This window comes from Lepidochelys olivacea (assembly GCF_965140295.1).
Source record: "Lepidochelys olivacea isolate rLepOli2 genome assembly, chromosome: 9".
NCBI lineage: Eukaryota > Metazoa > Chordata > Testudines > Cheloniidae > Lepidochelys > Lepidochelys olivacea.
The window spans coordinates 2,165,981-2,187,668 of record NC_140419.1 but is presented as its reverse complement, the minus strand read 5'-3'; the positions used below and the strand labels follow the sequence as shown (position 1 = coordinate 2,187,668).

At 39.8% G+C, this 21,688-nt stretch overlaps 1 protein-coding gene across 4 annotated transcripts in view; it reads left to right on the top strand.

Annotated features, from left to right (window-relative positions):
- The window catches only part of OPA1 (OPA1 mitochondrial dynamin like GTPase), an 83,683-nt gene that overhangs the window by 331 nt on the left and 61,664 nt on the right, over positions 1 to 21,688 (top strand). The window contains exons 2-7 of one of the 4 annotated variants that reach the window (XM_084638783.1): positions 3,468 to 3,786; positions 4,133 to 4,229; positions 5,043 to 5,150; positions 6,649 to 6,702; positions 7,352 to 7,419; positions 16,136 to 16,246. In XM_084638783.1, coding sequence (XP_084494909.1) covers positions 3,468 to 3,786; positions 4,133 to 4,229; positions 5,043 to 5,150; positions 6,649 to 6,702; positions 7,352 to 7,419; positions 16,136 to 16,246 — 757 coding nt within the window. The remainder of the gene's footprint in view (positions 1 to 3,467; positions 3,787 to 4,132; positions 4,230 to 5,042; positions 5,151 to 6,648; positions 6,703 to 7,351; positions 7,420 to 16,135; positions 16,247 to 21,688) is intronic. The other 3 variants (XM_084638784.1, XM_084638785.1, XM_084638786.1) reach the window with 3 other exon arrangements.

The following is a 21,688-nucleotide window of genomic DNA, read 5'->3' as shown; positions in this document are numbered from 1 at the left end:
TGCGCGCAGGCCTGGGGCGGGACGGGGCCCCGCGCGCAGGCCTGGGGCGGGACGGGGCCCCGCGCGGCGCAGAGGGTCGCGCCGGGGCCAGACCGCGGAGCTCTCTGGCGGCGTGAGCCTCGCCCTGCCCGCCGGCCGGAGTTCGCTCCGTGGCCCTGCTGCGTCCCGGGGCAGCGGCTCGCGCCGCCCGCGGGGGCGTCCCGGGGGGCTCGCGCGGGGGCTCTGCGATGCGCCGGGGTCGCCCGTTCCCCGCCCCTGAGGCGCCCCCGCCGCCGCCGCCGCCCCCCCCGGGCTTTTCCGGGCTTGGCTGACGGAGAGAACCGCGTGATCGTCACGTCTGGCCCCGGCCCTGTTCACCCCCCTTTTCCAGATGAGTAACCTTGAGCCCCACCAGGCGTCGTGCGGAGCCTCGAGCCACCCTGCTGTGGGCCGTGATGAAAACTGACCAGTTATTCCTACTCCTGGTCTCCTGTCTTTTAACTGGGTTCTGATCCAGGACGATGCTTTGTCTCTCACCCTGTAGTGACTTAGGTTCTTTGGCAGTCGCTTCTGAAGGACCTTTTCACGGGCCCTGGGGAAGTCTAAATAAATGTCAACTGATTCTCTGGTTCCATTGCCCAGTTAGACACAATCTCACTTAGGCACAAAGATGACACAGAGACAGATGCAAATGGCAGCCAGTCTCTCCTACCCAGCTTATTTTCACATATCATAGAAACAGAATCCTAGAATCTCAGGGTTGGAAGGGACCTCAGGAGATCATCTAGTCCAACCCCCTGCTCAAAGCAGGACCAATCCCCAATTTTGCCCCAGATCCCTAAATGGGCCCCTCAAGGATTGAACTCACAACCCTGGGTTTAGCAGGCCAATGCTCAAACCACTGAGCTTACTTTCCACCATTGTGTTTTCTTTGTGCTTTGCCTAGGAGTTCTCTTTCACTTCAACTGCTGCTTGGCAGGTATTTTCAAAATTTGAAATTGATTGGTCATGTCCTGACCCTAGAGGCTGGGTATATTATTTTTCAAACCTTGCTCATAGCTGAAAACAGTATGTTAATGACGGATGGTTTACAGTTATATTGACTTTCATCCCAGGTGCTTAGATATGAGAGCACGGGGTACTCTATAAGATCAGAAAAAGTGCTTTACAGATATCTATACAACACAACTGCAATACAGCAGTTACTGAAGTGGCAACCAGGCAGACACCAGCAGTGGAACTGGAAAGCCAAAATTTCTCATGAAATGAATATTCAGAAGAAAACTTGAATCAGGGCCATTGAAATGTTTAGTTTCTATATAACTTGTATATTTTATAATAGATATAAAATACACTATATATCTTGAAATATAATCTATAAATATAACACTGTTAAAATTAATGTTGTAATAATATAAATATTGAAATAAAATTAAACAAAACAGCATTATTGAAACTAAACATTTCAGCTTCTTTCCATTAAAAACCTGTGTCAATCAACAGGTTCTCACAAAACATCTTGGTTTTGAGAAAACTGCGTTTTTTTTATGGACTTTTACTGTTGAGAACATTTTGACCAGTTCTAACCAAGAGTATGTGACAGCTAAGAGGATAATAAAGATCTTGGCATGGCACTGGAATATACCCTTACTTTTATGAGAAGTGGCATGAAATCTTTACTTTAAAGCAGAAGGGAATTGATATTTTTGGTATTATTCAAATGACAATATGATTGTTAACTAAGTTCTAGCTGCTGTGATATCTAAGGGAATGCAACTTGGGCAAAAAATAAATGTGCAGGGTTAAAAAATTTCATTGTCTGATTTTTATTTCAAATCCAGGTGTTTTTTTTTTCAAAAATATGATTTTATCATATATCCCTTTAGGCTGGGTTCAAACGAACAACTAGAGTTGGCCATCAGATCACTATTTACTATCTTTTCATCTCTGCTGAAAAGATTAAATATTTCTGTACACTGAGTGTAGGCCCAGAAAATGAAAGAGCTAAGTGCAGCCATAAGCTTCCTTTTGGATTGACCATATTCAGTCTCAGTCATTGGCTCCTAAAGCAGAAGGAATTAAAATATTTCTGGTTCCGTGGTCATCTTCCATGCTAGAAGCACTTTCACATCAACTATTCCGAAGCCAAAGTTTCTATTAAAGTCCTAAGTGATGAGTTTTAACTCTGTTGTGTTTTCATTTCAAGGTGGTGATAGTTGGGAAGGAAAGGATTATGGGATTCCTATTGATCATGTCCCTTGCTGGTTGCTAGATGATTAACTTAATTATTGAGGCACAGCTTCATAATTTATCAAAATAGAAATAATTGCAGGATATTGTTTCAGAGTAGCAGCCGTGTTAGTCTGTATCCATAAAAAGGAAAGGAGTACTTGTGGCACCTAAGAGACTAACAAATTTATTTGAGCATAAGCTTTCGTGAGCTACAGAAATCATAGAAATCATTTTCTATGATTAGGATACTTGTGAGCTGTAGCTCACGAAAGCTTATGCTCAAATAAATTTGTTAGTCTCTATTTTGTTGAAAAGCTGTAGCACGTGAAACAGTATGCGACTGTGTAATTAAAACTATCATAATGCTTATTCACAAGGGGGCCGAATTAGGGATGCACAGACTGGCATTTCCTAATGTTCCTAAGGACTTTGTGACCTTAATAATGATCTTTTAATGTAGGGGTTTTGCATGCAGTTCTGGGTAAGGTAGTTAAGTAAACTGTCTATTATATATGTCTTCTCGTGAAAAGATTTTTCTTCCCTCCCTAAGATGGGAGTGGAACATTGTAGCCATGTTCCTGTATAGACTTTCCACTCCGGTTGAACGTGCACAAAACCAAGTTCTTGTGTTCTTATGCACTTATTCACCAATTTCAGCTGCAGAAGTTAAGTTTATAAGACAGCAGATGTCCTAACCCAAGCGTTGATACTTATTTCTGTCCTTCAAATCCTTGTTAACAAGTGAGAGGTTGCTTATCCAGTAAGTATCCTTTAAACCAAAGTATTTTATCCAATTAAACATTTTCTATGATTAGGATACAAATATTGATGAAGATGATATGTTATTTTAATATGTCAAGCTAACATATGGGGGGTTAGCCACTGTAGTGTTTATAGGAACAAAACATTACTATATATCTATTAAATGAAAACATTATGGAATATTTAAGAATGGATTAGATAGTCATTGCACATTTTTTGAAATAATTGCAAATGTTATTCTATTCAAAAGGCTATGAGAGCCCACAGGATCTATGTTGGCTAGTAGCAGGGAAGGAATTTCCTGTATAGTAAAGCACTGAACCTTTGGAATGATACTCTACTTTATTTTTCATCCTCTGTAAATCAGTCTCTCTCTCTCTCTCATATACTTTGTGTGCTGGAGGTAGGATACAAGACTAGTTGGACTAAAAGTGTTTTGAGTAGAGCTGTCACAGAATCTTAATTTGTTTCTTTATTTTTATTTTTTCTTCCAGTGTTGTCTGCCAAAGCTTAGCAAATAGCAGCTATGGAGTAAAAGGAAAATCACCACTGCAAAAATTGCGCCTTGTTTCCCGAAGTATTCATCATCCTCATTATACAAGTTCAAAGTTTCAGAGACCTCCATTAAGGACATCAATTCAGCAGTTCTCCTCTCTTAATCGTCTTCCCTTACGGAAAACTAAACTTTTATTTGTAAAATATGGATACCTGCCCCATAGAAATTTCTGGGTAGCTAGACTGGCTTCAAGGCTTCTAAAACTTCGCTATCTTGTACTAGGATCTGCAGTAGGTGGTGGTTATACAGCAAAAAAGGTATTTATTTGCAGAGGCCATTTTATATGTTTCATATTGTCTGCCAGGCATTTCTGAGTAGTAGTTATCGCTGCAGTCAGTAAAATGGGGAGTGCCATCATTTGATCAAATAAAGACAATGGAGAATATGAGGGTAGAGAGGGACAAGTTATTTAAATTACTAGAATAGATTGTATTGGACAGAAATGGGATTGGGTTTTGATGACTGTTTTGTAGATGTTTTGTGACTAAGTGAAAAAGCCAGTGTGTAAGATTGCAAGCTAGCGCAATAGATTAGTAGGTAAATTCTTTCAAGTAGAACATTTTATATGCTTGTCTTATGACTTTTTTTCTATTTGTGTATTAGACATATGATCAATGGAAGGAGATGCTGCCTGATCTCAGTGACTATAAGTGGATTGTTCCTGACTTCATTTGGGAGCTTGATGAACACATTGACTTTGGTATCACAAAAGCTAAAATATGCTTTGATTGCTAAAGATCAGCGTATGCAACTCTTAGATTTAAGAACATAGGTGTTCAGAAGTTGGTTGCTTCTATATAAATGTTCTTACAACATGATTTTAATAAGATAAGTGCTCAGGGGTGTGTCTTGGGAAGGCACACATCTTATATATGCATTCTAAGAGGAAAAGACCACATAACATTTGGTAGTGGTTATTCCAGCATCTATCCCTCACATGGGTGCATTGCTTGAGACTAGACAAAAAAAAATCTAATTATTCCATAATTCAATCATACACTCTCAGTGATGGTATTTAAAGTAGGCTGTCAGCCTGAAATCTTTTTGTTTTTGTGTTTTTAAAGGAAAGAATTAAAAGTAGCAGCAGGTGCTATACTTGGCTTGTTTTTGTTATATTCAAATTCTTGTTTTTGTGAATATTTCTCTTTCTGGTTGCTATGTGAAAGACCCATACAAATAAAAGGGATATCTGACTAAGTATGCAGAAGGAACTGTGAAACAGCCTAGCCACAAAATGCTGTTGAATGCACCAAATAAACAAATTGAAAAATAGGAAAATATTGTCTTTGAAATGTTTATTACAGTAATTGTGTTGTACAAATGCTCTCTCGCATACACAGAAACCTAAACAAACAAACATTAAAATATAGAAGAGAAGCATTTTGATTCCTGACAAAGAAAAACGGAATGAGCATGTGAATGTGTGTTTTAATTTTTAGGTAGTTGCTAGATTTTACAGTGTAAATTATTCTCACTTATAAAAAAAACTCACCTTTTTATACTTTTTCCCCAGAAAAACTTAGCAAAGCCCTTCCTGATGCAGAAGACCTTGCTAAACTTCTACCTGACTTTGACAAGATTGGAGAGAGCCTCAGTTCCCTGAAGGGCTTTTTCTCGCCTGGTGAGAACTATTTTTCAGCTTTCTTTTACTTATGAGAATGTGTATTGTTACAAAGTGAGATCACAAACACATCTTTAAAGAACAACAAGAAAAAGGTTTGTGGAAATTGTGTGCTGTTCGGGTATGTCAATTTTTTGTTTAGAAATAAATTGTGGTAACAAATACTCAATGAGAACTGAGAGATGTGAAACTGAACAGTGAATTCTAGACTCCCAGTCAAACTAAAAACAAATAGATTTAAAATGTTAATGTTTCAGTGAGGTGTAGATGCTGGACCTACGTTGCCAGTGAAGGTGAGAGGAGAGGTCCAGCCAGTACTCTTTAACAATATATCACTGTGCTCATGGTAGGAGAAAAGAATTATTTTGTTAAAGAAATGTGCTTCAGGCAATGGGTGATTATTTTTTTTAAAAACTACCAAAATATCTCCGTTTGTGTTGGGTGTAGCATCAAGTAGATGCAGAAGATTTGTGACTAACCTAGTAGTCTCTCAGGGGCTCAGCTGGCAACTTTCTACTTGAGCAAAACTCTGATTTGAAGTTAGTGGGAGTTTTGGATGTGGAAAGGACTACAAGACAGGCTGAATGGAACAAAGGATGATGAATGAGCTCTAAAATCCAGATGCTAGCTGGCAAATGGATGACCGTATTGTCAAATTTGCACACTCGATTGATTGTCCATACCCTACTGAATTTAATCTTTAACCATTTTCTCATTTTAACAAATTCTAAAAATGTATTCTGGCAGTGGAAATGAATAGATTTTAAGTCCAGAAAGGATCACAGTGGTCATCGATAGTAATTCCTTCTGGTCTTTAGAATCTGTGAATCTAGTCTAATTTACTGCCTAGCACATGCCATGGACATTCACCCAGCCATTCCTGCAGTGGAGGGAAGTCCCCTTCCCTACTGCACAAGTGAAACATTATCAGGCCCCCTAAACTTTTGTGGCTGAACTCAAGGTTATCTTTTAGAAACACATCTAATCTTGATTTAAATATAGTATATTGTAAATTTAGACAGAGATGTAAAAATGTGGATGTACATATAAAGCTTCTTAGCAATCACATTTTTTTCATTTAAGTGTGCTTGAAAATACTGTAACTGTTCTAGTTCTATTTGCATATTCATAACAGGCTTACTTGCATTGTCTGACACAACTTTTAATATTATTAGAAAGCATAATATATATAAAAAACAAATGTACAGAGAGCAGAATCTAAATGGGATTCAAGTGTGAGGGTAATGAGAAGGGCAATATCAGAAACCAGAGACAAGTAGATGAGACCTCCTATGTGTTGGGGTTTTCTTAATTAGAATGTAATTTTGACTTTGGTACGGGTGACTTGTTATCCATTTTAGCTGCATTTGTTAGCATACCAAGATTGGTTATGACTGCTCTGTCCCTGAACTCTGAGACTGAAATCCCTCACATCTTTGTTTTGCCATTTGTTTGTATTTATAATTTTTATTTCCCCTTTTTTGCTGGTTTTTCACAGGTTACAATTTGGTTAGTGAAGTCATAGGAGCTTCTGATCTGCTTCTCTTGTTAGGTGTGTAAAAAGCCATTTTTACTGCCCTTAACATGCCTCTTTAAAATTAATTAATTAAACAGTGATACACTAAAAAAGGGAGTGAATAACAATGCAAATGCAATTTATTGCAGCAAGTTAATCTTGAACTGGAAACATTTTATAACTACTTCAAGAAAACTCAATTCCCCAGTGCTAATGAAAAGCCAGTGGCTCACTGTCAAAACACTAAACAGATGCCTATAATTCAGGCATTTTTCAGAAGTTTGCTCAGAAAAAAATTATTTACAATATGCAGGAATATTTTGTGTTTCTCAACACAAATGATGATTTAATTTATGTCCGATCATCTGATGTCTAACACATGCAGTCATTTCATCAGCAAAAATGTCTTTAGAACTTAAATGGTCTAGTTGAAGTTTCCTGTTACCTTTTATATTAGCCCATTCAGTTTGAGTTGGATGCTAGATTGGTACAGTTGTTCACATATCAGTTTTAAGCTGTTTCTGTGGTTATTTACAATAATCTGTAGAATGATTGCAACTTTAGAAAGGTTATTTGTATACTGGGTACTGAGTTGTACTAAAAATTGGACCTCCTATTAGACATAGTTTGGGGTTTTGAACAGGGTACTAAGGCATTTTGGTAAGTTTCTGTAATTATTTCCTAGGTTCCCAAGGAGAAACAGCATTCAGAGCTACAGACCAGGGATATGAAAATGACAAACAATACAAAAAGGTATATTTACAGAACATATTTAGTCATTCAATCACAAAGCTTAAAAAATGAACAGTAGATGTAGATTTAAAGAAGCTTGAGAGAGCTGAAATGGTTTAGTATATTGCAATTTATAACAGCTAGACTAAAAGTTAAAATGTTTTGTGGGGAAGAAGGGAGTAATGTAAAGTCATTGAACCTTCTGTTAAAATGATTTTCTTTAAAGACTTTAGGTTGTAATGGCAATGTTACTTTAGTCATTCTGTATTCATTTTAAATTTGTATGCAGCCTGAGGGACTGATCCTGCCAACACTTACTGCTTGTAACTGTGACAGTGTTGGCTGGTTCAGGCCTTAATATAAAACCCAAAGTGCTGCATCATGCACTAGCTTCAGTTATACGTCTTAAAGTATTGCATCTTATGATCCCTTTCTATTTAGATATGTATCAAGTTTTGGCTTTAATTTTTTTTCTGCTCAAAACTTAGTGCAGCAACTGTTTTTGTGGCCTGCTCATTTTCTAGAAAAGGAGGTTTTTTGTTTTGATCCTAGAAGATGTCTTTGCTGTGTGAAATGTTATATCCGCTGGTTAATTAAGTTTATTAGCATGCATGTTCAACTTTTGCCTTGCAAGTGAGGAAAGTAAAGTTTAGTATTGCACACTTCTTATTTTTATTAGTGCTGTTAACCACCAAATAGCATATCTGATTGTTTAATCTCATTTTATAGTAGTTTTCATTTTTGCTATTGTACATTTTGAAAAATTCTGAGCAAATCAGAATGAAATCTAATACATACTGAGAACTTCTTTAAAAATAGTTGTCTCATGTGTGAATCTATCCATCAATACTGTGAATACCTCACAACTGGGAACGTTTATCATCCCAGTCTTAGCAAAACTGTAAATAACGCTCTTATTTTAAACACATATCTGTGCATGCAGGCATGTATGCATGTGTGCTGCATTTTATTGCATGTGCACACTTACTGCACATGCCTACAGTGAAACCGGTACAAGAGATCACCTTTTATTAGGCAACCTCCTGTCCTGGACCACCTCAAAGTCTCCACATTTGAAATGAATACTGTTCTGTTTCCCCTTTATTAGAAGCCTACCTTTGTTTAGCAACAGATTTTTGTCTGCCTTGAAAGGTTGCTTAAGACAGGTGTTCACTCTTCACAATCCAAGAGTAAAACACTTCAACTTTTGAAGTAAAGGTCTTCTTACCTATTGTCTTAACAAATCATTTATGGAGCAATGCCAAATTACTTGCTTTTATATATATTTTGTTGAGTACCACACATATAATGAATGCTCATTAAGCTTGGTTTCTAAATGCAAATATCAAGTCATAAAACAAAACAAGGCAATAAGTGGTTTTATAATAAATCAGTCTTAAGAAGAACTTGTTTCTTTCATACCTTTTGGTGGAAAACCCACTTAGATTTGAATGAAACAATTGATTAACTGCCCCCCCAATCAGACGAAATGCTATGGCTACTCATCTGAATTCCCAGTGATAATTCATGCAAGGATTCTCTCTTCATATGCAGAGTTTCTTTACCCGTGCCTGTGACTGGCTAAGCTCAATGCTATATTGCTGGGGACTTGAGAACAGAGGAAGAAGAGTCTACAAATGTTTATTATTATTTATTGACTTTTCTGTGGCATTCATTGCCATAGTATTTGGGTGGTAAACAATGTTAAGGTCACAAGAAAGCATTTTTAAACTTGAATTTGCTGCTTATGGGCCTGGTTCAACTGCCACAGAAGTCAATGGGGATCTTTTTATTGAGTTCAGTGGAGGTTTTATGGAAGGCATTAGAATTTGAATTCAGGTCTCCAGTAAAAGGCTGTGTTACTGTGCTACTGACCCTCCTTAGTGAGTTAGCAATGATTTGTTTTGAATGTTTTAATTTTTTTTCCTAATTGTTTCCACTTGCTCTTTCCTTTTATTTGTACCTTGTGAGCAGTGGAATAATTCTCATTCTGTTTTCTTGTTCACCTTGTCCTGCTTTCCTGGGCACATTCCTCCTGTGTGTCTCTGCTCTCCTGTCTCATTCTGCTTCTGAGGACTAAATTGGCTGTGAGGAAGAGGTGCTGGCTCTGGTGAACATTAAAATTGGGGCCCTGTTCATATGCTTGTGGAAATGGGAGAACGCTGTACTGGACCTGGTATAAAATAGTACCTCTGTTTTGTTCAGGAACATGAGATCTGTTTATGCCGTCAGGCAGAGCAGGAGGAGCGTGCTGATAGGCAATCAGCTGTAGTGCAGGGGCAATAATCCATAACACAGTGAGTAGCTACTTTGAAGGTTTGGAATATCAGAAGAGAGAGGGAAAACACTCTAATTTTTAATGCCTTTGCATTTACTTGTGACCACAGAGCTTTCAGTTTGCCACAAAACTTATGGTTGTGCTGCAGAAAACATGGGCCCTGATTAAATCTATGGTCCTCCGAAAGTTAATCTTGGTTTTGTTATACTAATTGTATCCAGCAGCTCTGCTAATGGAATAGCTTTCTTACTGCGGGGGAATGACTCCTCAAAACTGAGGGTTAAAAGGTATCATGGCTATTCAGAACTGTATACTGTTGTTATGGTTGTGATTGAAATAAGACGTTCGCTGATGGATAATGAAGATAGCATAGCCACTTGGTTTACTGACAACCAAAATGTTTTCTAGACAATGGGTTAGATGACCTTTCTTCATACTGTGCATTCCATTTCTGATCAGCATTAGGTTGCATTCCATTTCTAGTCAATATTAGGCTCTGTTAAAGATTAAGAGGTAGTATGCTTACCTTAATACAGAAGTCCCTGACCTTGGTTACTTCCCTGATTCTACATTTACATGTTTTTGTTCTCATAAGTCCGCCTGCCTGGAGAGCACAGATCTGAAATGATTGTTGCTGAGGTCTCTATAAATTTCTGTTTTCAAGGGTTTAAAATTTTCAAATTGTATAGGTCTGACAGGTTGTCAGTCTTTAGGTGATTTTGATTTTATTTTTGTATTAATTATTTTAATAAGTCCAGTGACTTCTGATTTACTTGTCTTCATGAAACAATTCTGAGTATTTTTGCACAAAACCTTTTTTTTGGTCAGAGATCTCAACTTAATGTATTGGTCTTCTCTCATTAGGCACTGTGGGTACGATTTTCAAAGGTACTTAATGCGATTCTGGCTCCTTTGTCACTTAACTGTCATTGGAACTTAGGCCCTGATCCTGCAAAGATGTATACATGTGCTTAACTTCACCATTGTGAATAGCCCCATTGAAATAATGGATCTACTGTAGAATCTCAGGAGTTACGAACACCTTGGAAATGGAGGTTGTCCGTTTTTCTGAAATGTTTGTAACTCTAAACAAAATGTTATGGTTGTTCTTTCAAAAGTTTACAACTGAACATTGACTTAATACAGCTTTGAAACTTTACTATGCAGAAGAAAATGGTTGCTTTTAACCATTTCAGTTTAAATGAAACAAACACAGAAACAGTTCCCTTACACCTTTTTAAACTTTCCCTTGGTTTTTTTAGTAGTTTATGTTTAACACAGTACTGTATTTGTTTTTTGTGGGGTGGGAGGTGTTGATCTCTGCTGCTGCCTGATTGTGTACTTCCAGTTTCTAATGAGGTGTGTGGTTGACTGGTCAGTTTGTAACTCTTAGGTTCTGTTGTACTCAGGGGAGCAAAGTTAAGCATGTGTACATTTATGCAGGATGGAGGCCGTAGATGCTTATGAAATGGAGCCAAGGCTCCTAAGCCATTATGATTCTTTTGAAAATTTGGCCCTATATAACTAAAGCCTGATAGATAAAGTTGAGAAATTTTTCTGTTAATGTAAACTACTTACTTTTGTGTTATGAAGGGGGAAAAAAAAAACATCATTTGTAAAAGTTGGAACCTATGCCATGGTTCTTCATCATTCCATGTGTTTGTGCATCCTCATTCCCTCTGTGCAGTTTGTACCACCCACTGTGTCAGCAAATGTGTAAAATTGTCTTGATCTTTATAACAGAAGTAGCATTTTAATGATTAATTCAGAGTTTTTCTCATGCAAGATCCCATGAATAGATTTTCGTGATGGTTAACTTTGTTAGGAGAAAACAGTGGCAAGTTCAATGGAAGGGAGAGGTGGTTCTTTGAGCATGTGTCAGTGTAGATGCTCCTGTAGGTGTGCACATAGTATTAGTCTTTTAACTAGCAGTGTCTGTATGTGTCACGCATGTGCCTTGTGCATGCTCCTGTGTGAGGACATAAAGGGTGGAACAGCCATGACCCTCCCTCCATTCCCTCCGACTACCGAGATGAAACCCAGCACTGTCTGACCCGTTCCTGTGTTGGTGCTCTCTATATCTTATTTAAAAATACATTTCATTGAAGAGCTCATTCTTCTAGTCAAATTAGCTGTACTTGGACTTCCCCCAAACAAAAAAGAAAAAGGACATCCCCCCTGTATAGCAGGGTTTAAGGGTCAGTTCTGACTTACCCCCCCACCCCAAACTGGAGCCAAAAAAGTCATCCTGAGCTAGTGCCCTTTCTAGCAGACACCCCATGCCAGGATTCAACAGCAAGGAGCAGAGAGAGACGCTGGTACCAGCTGTCCCAACATCAAAGCCCGGCACCAAAAAGCAGGCCAGACAGAGCATAAGTATAGCTCCAGGCACTATACCAGGCCATCTCACAAGGAAGGACCTAAACACCAGTCTTCCAGAAACAAATCCCCTACAGTGTCAAGGGCTGAAGCTGTGAGCTCAACCACCTGCACAGCACAAAGAAAGAGTGGCCCAGTACCAGCCTTGCCACCAGTGCCAACGTTGGTGCTGAGGCCCATCGCGGTCCTGAGACACATACTGATTGAGGATTCCATATCTCCACTGTGGACATCCTTCACACCAATACCACTGCCAGCACCATCACTGCCAGCACTGAGGCCACTCCCACCTAACTGTGCTGCCATTTGAGAGGATGCTTTTGCTGATATTAAGCCAGGATCTGTCTCCCATACAGTCAGAGGGGATCCGACTGAAAGCACTAGAAGCTTCCAGTTCAGTTCCAGCGGCAGTGGGCTAGTGGTTCTCAATCCTCATTGTAAAATGCCATCTTGGCCCTACAGGCCATAGTGGGGGCTATCCTCACATGTCCTGTAGCAGAGCTCTCTCCCACAATGCACAGAAGAGGAGGAGATCTTGCTCTCCAGTGTCACCATTAACCAGGTCTCCCATGCCTGAACCATTCGTAGCTCTCCATGAAGAGGTGATATCAAAGGAATTCCAGCGACCTCCTTCTCCACCAAAAGAGCTTCCTTCGGGCTAGCATCTGATAACTTCAAGGTGTTCCAGTACCCTACAGGCTCTTCAACTCCAGCCAGGCTTGCCCTCCCCATCAGTAAGCATATCCTCGAGCCACTCTTTCTCTGATCAGAGAATCAAAAAGAGGCACCAGGTACCATAAAAAGGCCCTGAACATTTCTGTACCCATCCTAATTCAAGGTACAGAAAAAAATCCAAGTCTGAAAAGGGCACCTCTAAAGAGGAGAACTCTAAGAAATAGAACCTTTTCGGGCAAAGGCGTGTTCCTCCATCTCATTGCAGCTCTGTATCATGAACTATCAGGCCCTAGTCACAAAATACAGTTTTTTTACATGGGAGAGAGAGGCCCTTTTCCTGACACAACTCCCACAGGCTTGTAAGGAAGATTGCGGCAGTCTTTGTCTGTTCTCCTGGTTAGTCATACTTGATCTTCTCTTGCCCAATGGTGTTGAGTTTTCTTAAAGTCTTGTTACATGCTTACCCACTGGTCAGAGACCCCAGTCCGACATGGTCCTCAGTATTCTCCTTCTAAATCTCAGGAAGCCCCCACCTCCACCTTTGAGCCTCTTTTAGAATGCTCTTTGCACCCTAAGATCATCTTAACTTCATCCCTCAGTCGATCTCAGAGTTCCACCTGAATCAATCAATTAGCTGACTTGTCTTTGTCCCAAAGCCCCACTGTGCACTGGCAGAAGAAATGCTACATGCTCTGGATGTCTTCAGAGCCTTACTTTATTACACTGGCAGAACCCGGCTGCTACTTTAGACTATCTCCTCATTTATTTGTAGTCATAGACAGCCTGTCAGACGGTCAGAGAATTCAATCTCAGAGACTATCCAAGCAGATAACACAGTGTATCTCAACATGTTACCAGATGGCTTGTGTATCTCTCCCCCGAGTGTTAAGACTCCACCACAGCTCAGTGCCAATATCCTAAATCTGTAAGGCAGAGACGTGGGTTACCCACTGACCTCTGTTAAACACTGTGTGTGGAGTTAGCTGACAGGTCAGATGCCAAGGTTGGGAGAGCACTCTGCAATCACTGTTCGACTGATGTAGCCGAAACTCCTAATTTTCACCATCCAGAGGTAGTTGCCACCCAACTACAGTGGGATTTACACTGACACACATTTGAAGCAGAAAGAACGGTTACTTATCCTACAATAACTGTTTCTTTGAAATGTTGTCATGAGTGTGGATCCCACAGCTGCCATCTGTCCCCACTTCCGGAGTTTTCAGCAGACATGGGTTTTGGATTCTTAGGGAGCCTGAGGGAGGGTTGTTACTGCTCCCCCGTTTATGCCCTCACAAGGGAGGGTGTGTGTGTGGCTCCGACGGATACTGCTGTTCAGAAGACTCCGAACTTGCGCTCATGAAGAGCATGCACCCTTACAGTGGGACTCTCACAGACAACAGCATCTCGAAGAACCTCCGTTCCTGTGGGGTAAGTAACCATTCTTTCCTTTTGTTGCCTATGCCAACATAGTTGTTTGTTATGTGTGCATTATGATATTCAAAGATTTTTCTTTCAATTGTAATGCAATCGTTAAAGACAAGAGAAAGCCAGAGGAAATGTATATAAAATAATGCTATGGGTCCAATTATAAACGAAGGAAAGGAAGTTATATTTAAAACAGACTCATTCCTTACACTACCACCGTTTCTGGTTTGATATTGTACTGAAGACAATAACTTAGCCTCAGAAGCTTTTTTCCTTAGATCTCCGGGGAACAGCAGGCCCAGAGAACAGGTATTGTCGCAAGTAATCACAAATTAAACAAAAACTGTGTTTTATAACATGGAACAGCATTACACACTGTGCAATGCCTATTTAAAAACTAAAGGGCAAGCTAAGGTTTCCAGAGCAGCTTTATCTCCATATGTTCCTCTTTTTGTAGGTTCTGACCCTTAACATAATTTTTAAAGGGACACTGTCAAGTCATTTTGAGAAATTCTTTACTTGGTAGCAATAACAACTTTACTCATCAGAATTCTAAAAACGTACATTATTTTTCGCTCGTTAGCTTTTTTGTTCTTGTTGGGCAGTGAAACTCGATGGATCGGTTTCGTTTCTGGTTCTTATGCATTAGCATGATGCATTTGTGTTTGGTTTTCCAGCAGTGCAGAGATTTAAAAAAACAAACACAAAATATAAATATGAAGCTGTTTCTCTTCCTACAAAGATGGATAAAGCTTTTTTTTTTTTCCCAAACCCTCTAATTTGGGCTTTATCCTATTTGACAGTGTCTGTTTATTTTTTTGTATCCATCCATATAGTGTGTGTCTGTACTTATGTGTACATGCTTATGTATGTGGGTTTTTTGTGTGGTATATGTATAGTTTGATACATGAGCTCTGAAGAACTAATTTGTTTTTCTTAAAAAAAAATTCAAACTTTTGACATTTGAGGCTTGTTTTTAAACAAAGTACTGTCTATTTTGAAACTGGTAATTCTATTAAATGTTTTCTTTAATGAAAATGTAATGTTACATTTGAGCAGAATATTGTTCAAAGACTTTTTAGTGTTTTTTTAAATAGGTTAATACATTTAATATTAAATCTCCAACTTTTAAAACTAGTTGTATGAGAAATTCCAGTGGAACTTAATTCACACACTATTTCTGAACAAATGTGAATTTTTAAGACACATAGCTATTAATAGAACAATTGGGCAAAAGAAAATTAGGCACTTTGTTCATGGAGAAACTTGGAAATAAGGTGAAGGTATTAAGCATGACAATTCTGGATAGGTGAGAGGAACTATGCAGTTTAACTAGACACTGCCAAGGTGCTGTAGAGGGAGATCTCTCTCTGTCTCCCTATATACCCATCCAAAAGTCTTTCATTCCTTCAAGTCTGGAGGTTGAGCAGCAGAGCAAATCCTCTTTTGACAAACTGTCCAAGCAGCTGAGGTATTTAAGAACAAAAAAAACTTGTTTATTCTCAGCAAAGTTGAACATGTTATCTTGTAGATACAGCTGTATGTGTAACAACTTTGTGAAGAGCATCCAAGCATCAGGTCTCTCTTATTGCACTTCCTTTACTTCTTGTTTAAAAAAAAAATGCTGATATCTGAAAATACTTCTGAAGTGAATAATTGAGGATGTGGTGCCAAAAATCTCCACAAAGTCTCTTCAAACAAGGCTAGTTTAAACCTTCTTAGTGTTTGGACACTTTTTTTTTTTTTCAATTGACTTTAATTCTAAAATGTAGCTATTTGTTGTTCTGTATGACCTACAGGCTGGCCAGTTGTTTCCAGTTGGCTAGTAATAGCTGTTGCAAATAGGTTTCCTTTTTTGTTTGAACTGACCCATTCATTCCTGTCTTTCATCTGTTTTTATGTAACACTCTTTGGTTTAACATTGTTTTCCTCCCACCCCCAATTTTTCCCTTCCTTCTCCTTGTTGTAAACTCGTGGCAGGGCCTGCTTGGTGAACTCATTCTATTACAACAGCAAATCCAACAGCATGAAGAGGAAGCACGCAGAGCTGCTGGCCAATATAACACGGGCTCTTCCCAGCAGAAGCGAAAGGTGATGGTTCAAAGGGCACTATGTACTATATTCATATTAACCAAACACTTCAGCCTCCTTCATTTGATGTAGAAGAAGCTAATTTTAATCTGATCACAGGCCCAAATAATTATTACAAAAATCTTTTTGCAAGAGCACTTGGTGTTAAACTGGTTCTGCTTCCTGTCACTCTAACTGGGGGCCATTAAATGACTGAATATGCTGGGGACAGTCTTATAAGTAATTTAACTTCAGTTTCTGAAACCTTTGTTTACTTCTAAATTGACCTGTATTTCAGATTAATATACAGTATTTCTAGAAATTGGATTTAGGGAGGACAAAGAATCCTAGTCAGCCTTAAACTGAGTAGATGCTGATTTAGCTTCCCAATTCTGACATCAGATGCAGTATTTATAAAGTATATCTCAGACATATCCTAGTTCAGTTTATTCTCAGTGGGGTGATAATTCTATCTAAAACAACCTGTAACATCGTATTAGGATAAAACCATAAACATTAAACTCCCCGATATAATTGCAATGATAAAGATAGCCCATGACAAAATTAGTAATAACACAATAGTGAGCATTAGCGGGTTACCAGTGTCTGATGGCTAATGCCCGGGCAAAATCTGATATTCGTAAATATAAACAATATATAGACAAACACCTGTCAGGAATGGTCGAGATAATACAGTCCTGCTATGAGTGCAGAGGACTGGACTAGAGGACCTCTCGAAGTCCCTTCTAGTTCTATGATTCTATGAAACCTAGTAAATGTATCTCAGTAGCTTTCTCTTGCTGAGCTTCCATCGTAAATCACAGTCCAAGCTGATTTGGTGTAGCTATTCTGTTGGTCATCTATCCATTACTTTACTTGGTGCTAGAGTTGAATTTTTAGCATTAGCACGTTGCTGACATATTGCTTTCTAGATTGGGATAATTTTAGTAGTCTAGGGTACTTCAGGGCTAATTTTTGTAGCCAGTATAATTCTGTACCACTTTTGTGACTGTGAAAACACAAGTTATCTGTAGTTCCCATGTACACAGAACCTACAGTTCATTCTGACTTTTCACAATTCCATAGCTTTGGAATTAACCGCTGGATACATACCTTTGACACTCTCTGCATCTGAGGTTGTATGAGAGAGAGAGATGGAGAAGACTTGAAATAAAGTTCTGTACATAATGTTGTATGTAGCCATGTGTTGGTTTTCACCAAAGGGCTTGAAGGCGTTGAAAATCTTAAGAGGTTGCATTTTAAATGTAAGTACTCCAGTCTGTCTCCAGCATCCTTTGTCAAGCTACTGTTAAATGTTAAGCGAACATTCCTTGCCACGTTGCAGCTCAAGAACTACCCTTCCTCCTCCTCCTCGTACAACTATGGGAAAGATGAGTAGTGAGGGGGAGAGGTACGTTTCTTCATGTTTCATTTTTTAGCTCATTTAGGTAGTATACCTTGGGGGTTTAGAGAAAACTGACAAGTCCTGCCTTCAACAAAACAACATGATACATAATAAAGATGCTGGAAGTGTAATGCACTGGAGTCTGACTACTCCGAGAAGAATTTGTCCAATAGTAGGTTACACAGTCCTTCCCACTTCCCAACCAGAGCAATGTTGCTGGTAAAAGACTAGGGATACCTTTAGCTGACTAAATCTGCCTGTTTGTTTACTGATTCCTTTGCATAATAAGAGTGACTCCTTCAATTCCTTTGTCAGGTAGCATGCAAAGTCTGTGTTTAAGGCAGAGCTAGGTAGTTTTTTTGTCTTGAGCGCAGGGTGTTAATTTGACTGTGCTGAAGGGTCTACATTCTGAAATAGAAAGCAAGAACATTACGGAGTAATCCCCACTTTTTTCTAAAGCCTTTTTAAGAAGTGCCTATTTGTGTAGTGTTGGATATATGAAAACTTAAAACCGTTGCTGGAAAGGGGATACAGTACTTGGTATTTAAACTTCAGCTTCATTTTTTGAGTAACTAGCAAAGAGTTTATTTTTTCAGGATTAATCTATTTCTACAGAGAATTCCCCATCATTATTGCTCTTTTGCAACTAATTCCATGGCCTTGGAATTGCAGAAAAGATTTGATGTCTATCTCAGTAAATAACTTACAATCCTGTAAGGGAAAGTCCTAAATTTATGTCCAGAATGCTTGAGCATCACGTTCCTTGTAGAAATATCAAAGCCGATTGTAACATTTAGATGTGCAGTTTTGTGTGCTTTGATGCATGCCAGTGGCGAGGAATGATGATGAGTTTTATTTTGCTGCAACGAACCCATTTGTTGTGAAACAAATTGAATGGCCAGGTAAACAGAACACTTGCTGTACACACCTTAAAATGAGGATGTAATGTAAAGATTCAGTCATTGGGCCAAGCTCTGTCTTGGCAGAAACAGGTGCAACTCCCGTTGAAGTCAGCCAAGTTGCTGCCACTTATGCCATGGCTAAATTTACCTCACTTTTCTTTTGCAAGCTGATGTGTTACCTGTCTACTTGAAAATATGATTTTCATTTCCATTCCTCTAAGCCTGAGTATTCCTGTTCCTTTCCTTTAGTATCTCATTGACGTTGTCAGAATGTGTAATGAACAAACCAAGCAGCAGAGGGACTTGCATGCACCATGTGATACAGATTCTCCTCAGTCATAAAAATAATTAAACTGCAGAATCTAAATTTCCCAGATTTTCATCTTAATTTGGGATTTAATCTACAGTCTAAAATGTTTGTATAATATAGATTGTCTATTTTAGATGGAAATTTATGAAAATATTACTAAAAGGGCACCTGATAACTCATTTTTTTAATGCCCTTATACACTTGTAATTCTTTCCCTGTAGACTTTTATTGCCCACTTGGCAAATACTGTATTATATTTAGCTGAAGGGTTTGTTGCATAGCAAGAACTCATATGGCTGCATCTCTCTGTGCATTGACGTTTTCAGTGATGCCACTGGGAATTGTTATAGCTCTTAATGTTTAACTATGAGATGTTCGTGGTTTGGGACAGTTTTGTGATATCATGTCAAACTTGTGACAATCACACAGATTTTTAAGGTATGTAGGTACCTAAAGATGCCAATAGGTGCCTCCTGGGATTTTCAGAAGTGCCAGGACTTGGTCCCTATCTGGCCTATGTTGTTTTTCTTTTTCTTTTTTTTTTTTGTCATTTATGGTTTTTTGGATGAATTGGATTGACAAAAAAATGTATCCGCACAGCATTTGAAATAAGAACTAAAACAAGTAATAAATGGATTTGTATGTTTTGTTAAAAAGTTGACAGTTTCTTTCATCATGTCAATTATTATCAGGCATGGGTGACCATGTTATTACTCTGTAATTTGCTGGAAAATACTGCAGTTATGACTAAGGCTACATTTTAGTCATGGGTATTTTTAGTAAAAGTCACAGATAGGTCATGGGCAGTAAAAAAAAAAAAATAATAAATTCATGGCCTGTGATCTGTCTGTGACTTTTACTAAAAATACCGGTGACTAAAACGTGGGGGTGGGGGGAGCTGCCTGGCGGCCCTGCTGCGGGGGGGTAGAAGGGGGCATGTTGGCAGAGCTGACAGGCTCCCTACCTGGCTCCCTCCCCCCCCCGAGCCCCAGCAGCAGAGTTTGGGTGTGGGAGGGGGCAGGGGATTAGGGCATGGGCTGGGGTGAGGTGGGCTCTGGGCGACGCCTACCTGGGGAGCTCCCCAGAAGTGGCGACATCCCCCTCACTCAGCTGCTAGGCGGAGGCGTGGCCAGACAGCTCTGCATGCTGTCTCTGCCTGCTGGCACCGCCCCTGTACCTTCCATTGGCTGCCTCCCAGCCAGTGGGAGCTGCAAAGACAGCGCTCTGGGCAGAGGCAACAGACAGAGCTTCCTGGCCACGCCTCCACCTAGGAGCTGAGCGAGGGGGATGTCGCTGCTTCTGGGGAGCCTCTGAGATAGCGCCACCCAGAGCCCATCTCACCCTATCCCATGCCCCAATTCTCTGGCCCCTCAGACACTGAAACTCTTGCTACTGGGAGGTTGAGGGGGCGCGGGGGCCCGAGACTGCCGCAAGGGCTGCCTGAGTTGCCCCTTTGCCAGGCGCATCGGCCACTGCAAGTCATGGAGGTCACAGAAAGTCAAGGAATCTGTTACCTCCATGACAAACTCACAGCCTTAATTATGACCAATGTAGAAATGCTTGGGAATATTGTTGTGAATGAAATATTCTAAGTGAAAAATATGAAGGTGCTAACTACAGCCAGGCATAAAAACGCAAAATAAATGAAACACTTAGCTTAAAGCACATGAATAGTTCCATTGAAATGAATAGGACACACAGATTCAGTGGGAAATCAATGGGACTGCAGATTTCACTATAGTGTTCTGCTGGTGCACATTAGGCTTTGTCTATACTACACAGTTAGGTCCACCTAAGGCAGCTTATGTTGACCTAATTATATCAATGTACACACTACAGCCTTGTCCCATCAGTGTAAGTGTCCTGCTACACCAACATCATGACTCCACCTCCACAAGACGCACAGAGCTTATGTCGGTGTGGTTAGGGTGATGCAGTGTTTGTGTAGATGCTGTGTTACTTACATCAGCTGTTGACTGCCTTGTCAAGAAAGCCAGGTCGCTAGAGCCTGGCTGCAGGGAGGTGAGAAGCCCGGGGCGGGGCAGAGAGGAGCAGCTGTGTGCCCAGCTGGGAGCTGAGAGCCTTGACTCTCAGCCTCCCCCACTGCCCCTTTTCAGTTGGTTGGACTCACTCCTTGTGAGGACACGCACCACTGACAGAAGGAGCGTAGTGTGGACATCCGCCCCTGCAGTAATTACTGTGGTGGCTGTAAGTCAACCTAATGTGGGTTGATTTAGGGCTGTAGTGTACACATGTCCTTAGTTCTGACATAGTCTGTACGTTACTGCTAGAAGTGTCTCAATGCTGCGTATTTCCCTGCCGTATATTGTGGCACATCGTTAGAGGGCTGCTTTCTAGGAACTAGAATAAGGTTATCACAATTCACTCCTTTGTGACTGACAGCAAATATCAACCCGTGACTACTGAGAAGAGAGATTAGTGCATTATCTGCCCATCTACTCCTGAAGTGTAAAATGGCTTAGGTGGAGAAAGGAGAGTTGTGACCCACTCTGAGAGCATTCTTAGGATTCCAAAAAAGCATTGTTTGTTTTTCCTAAAATTCCTCGGGCATTTTCAGTAACCATTTTGGGGGGAGAATATTGAATATTTGTCTAGATATCAGCGGTATATTTATAGTGAACAAAATGAAAGGCGGCCATAACAATGACTAGTATAATCCCCTTCACTATTTCATTAAAAATTTATCAAACCTCCAGAAAAAGCTTTCTTAAATGCTTTTGAGAGGAGGGACATAGCTGTTTTTTGGATGGCTGCATTGCCCAGAAACATTTTCTGTATTCCTTTTTTTGTGTTTTCCTCTTTTCTTCCTTCACTGTTTTCTGTCC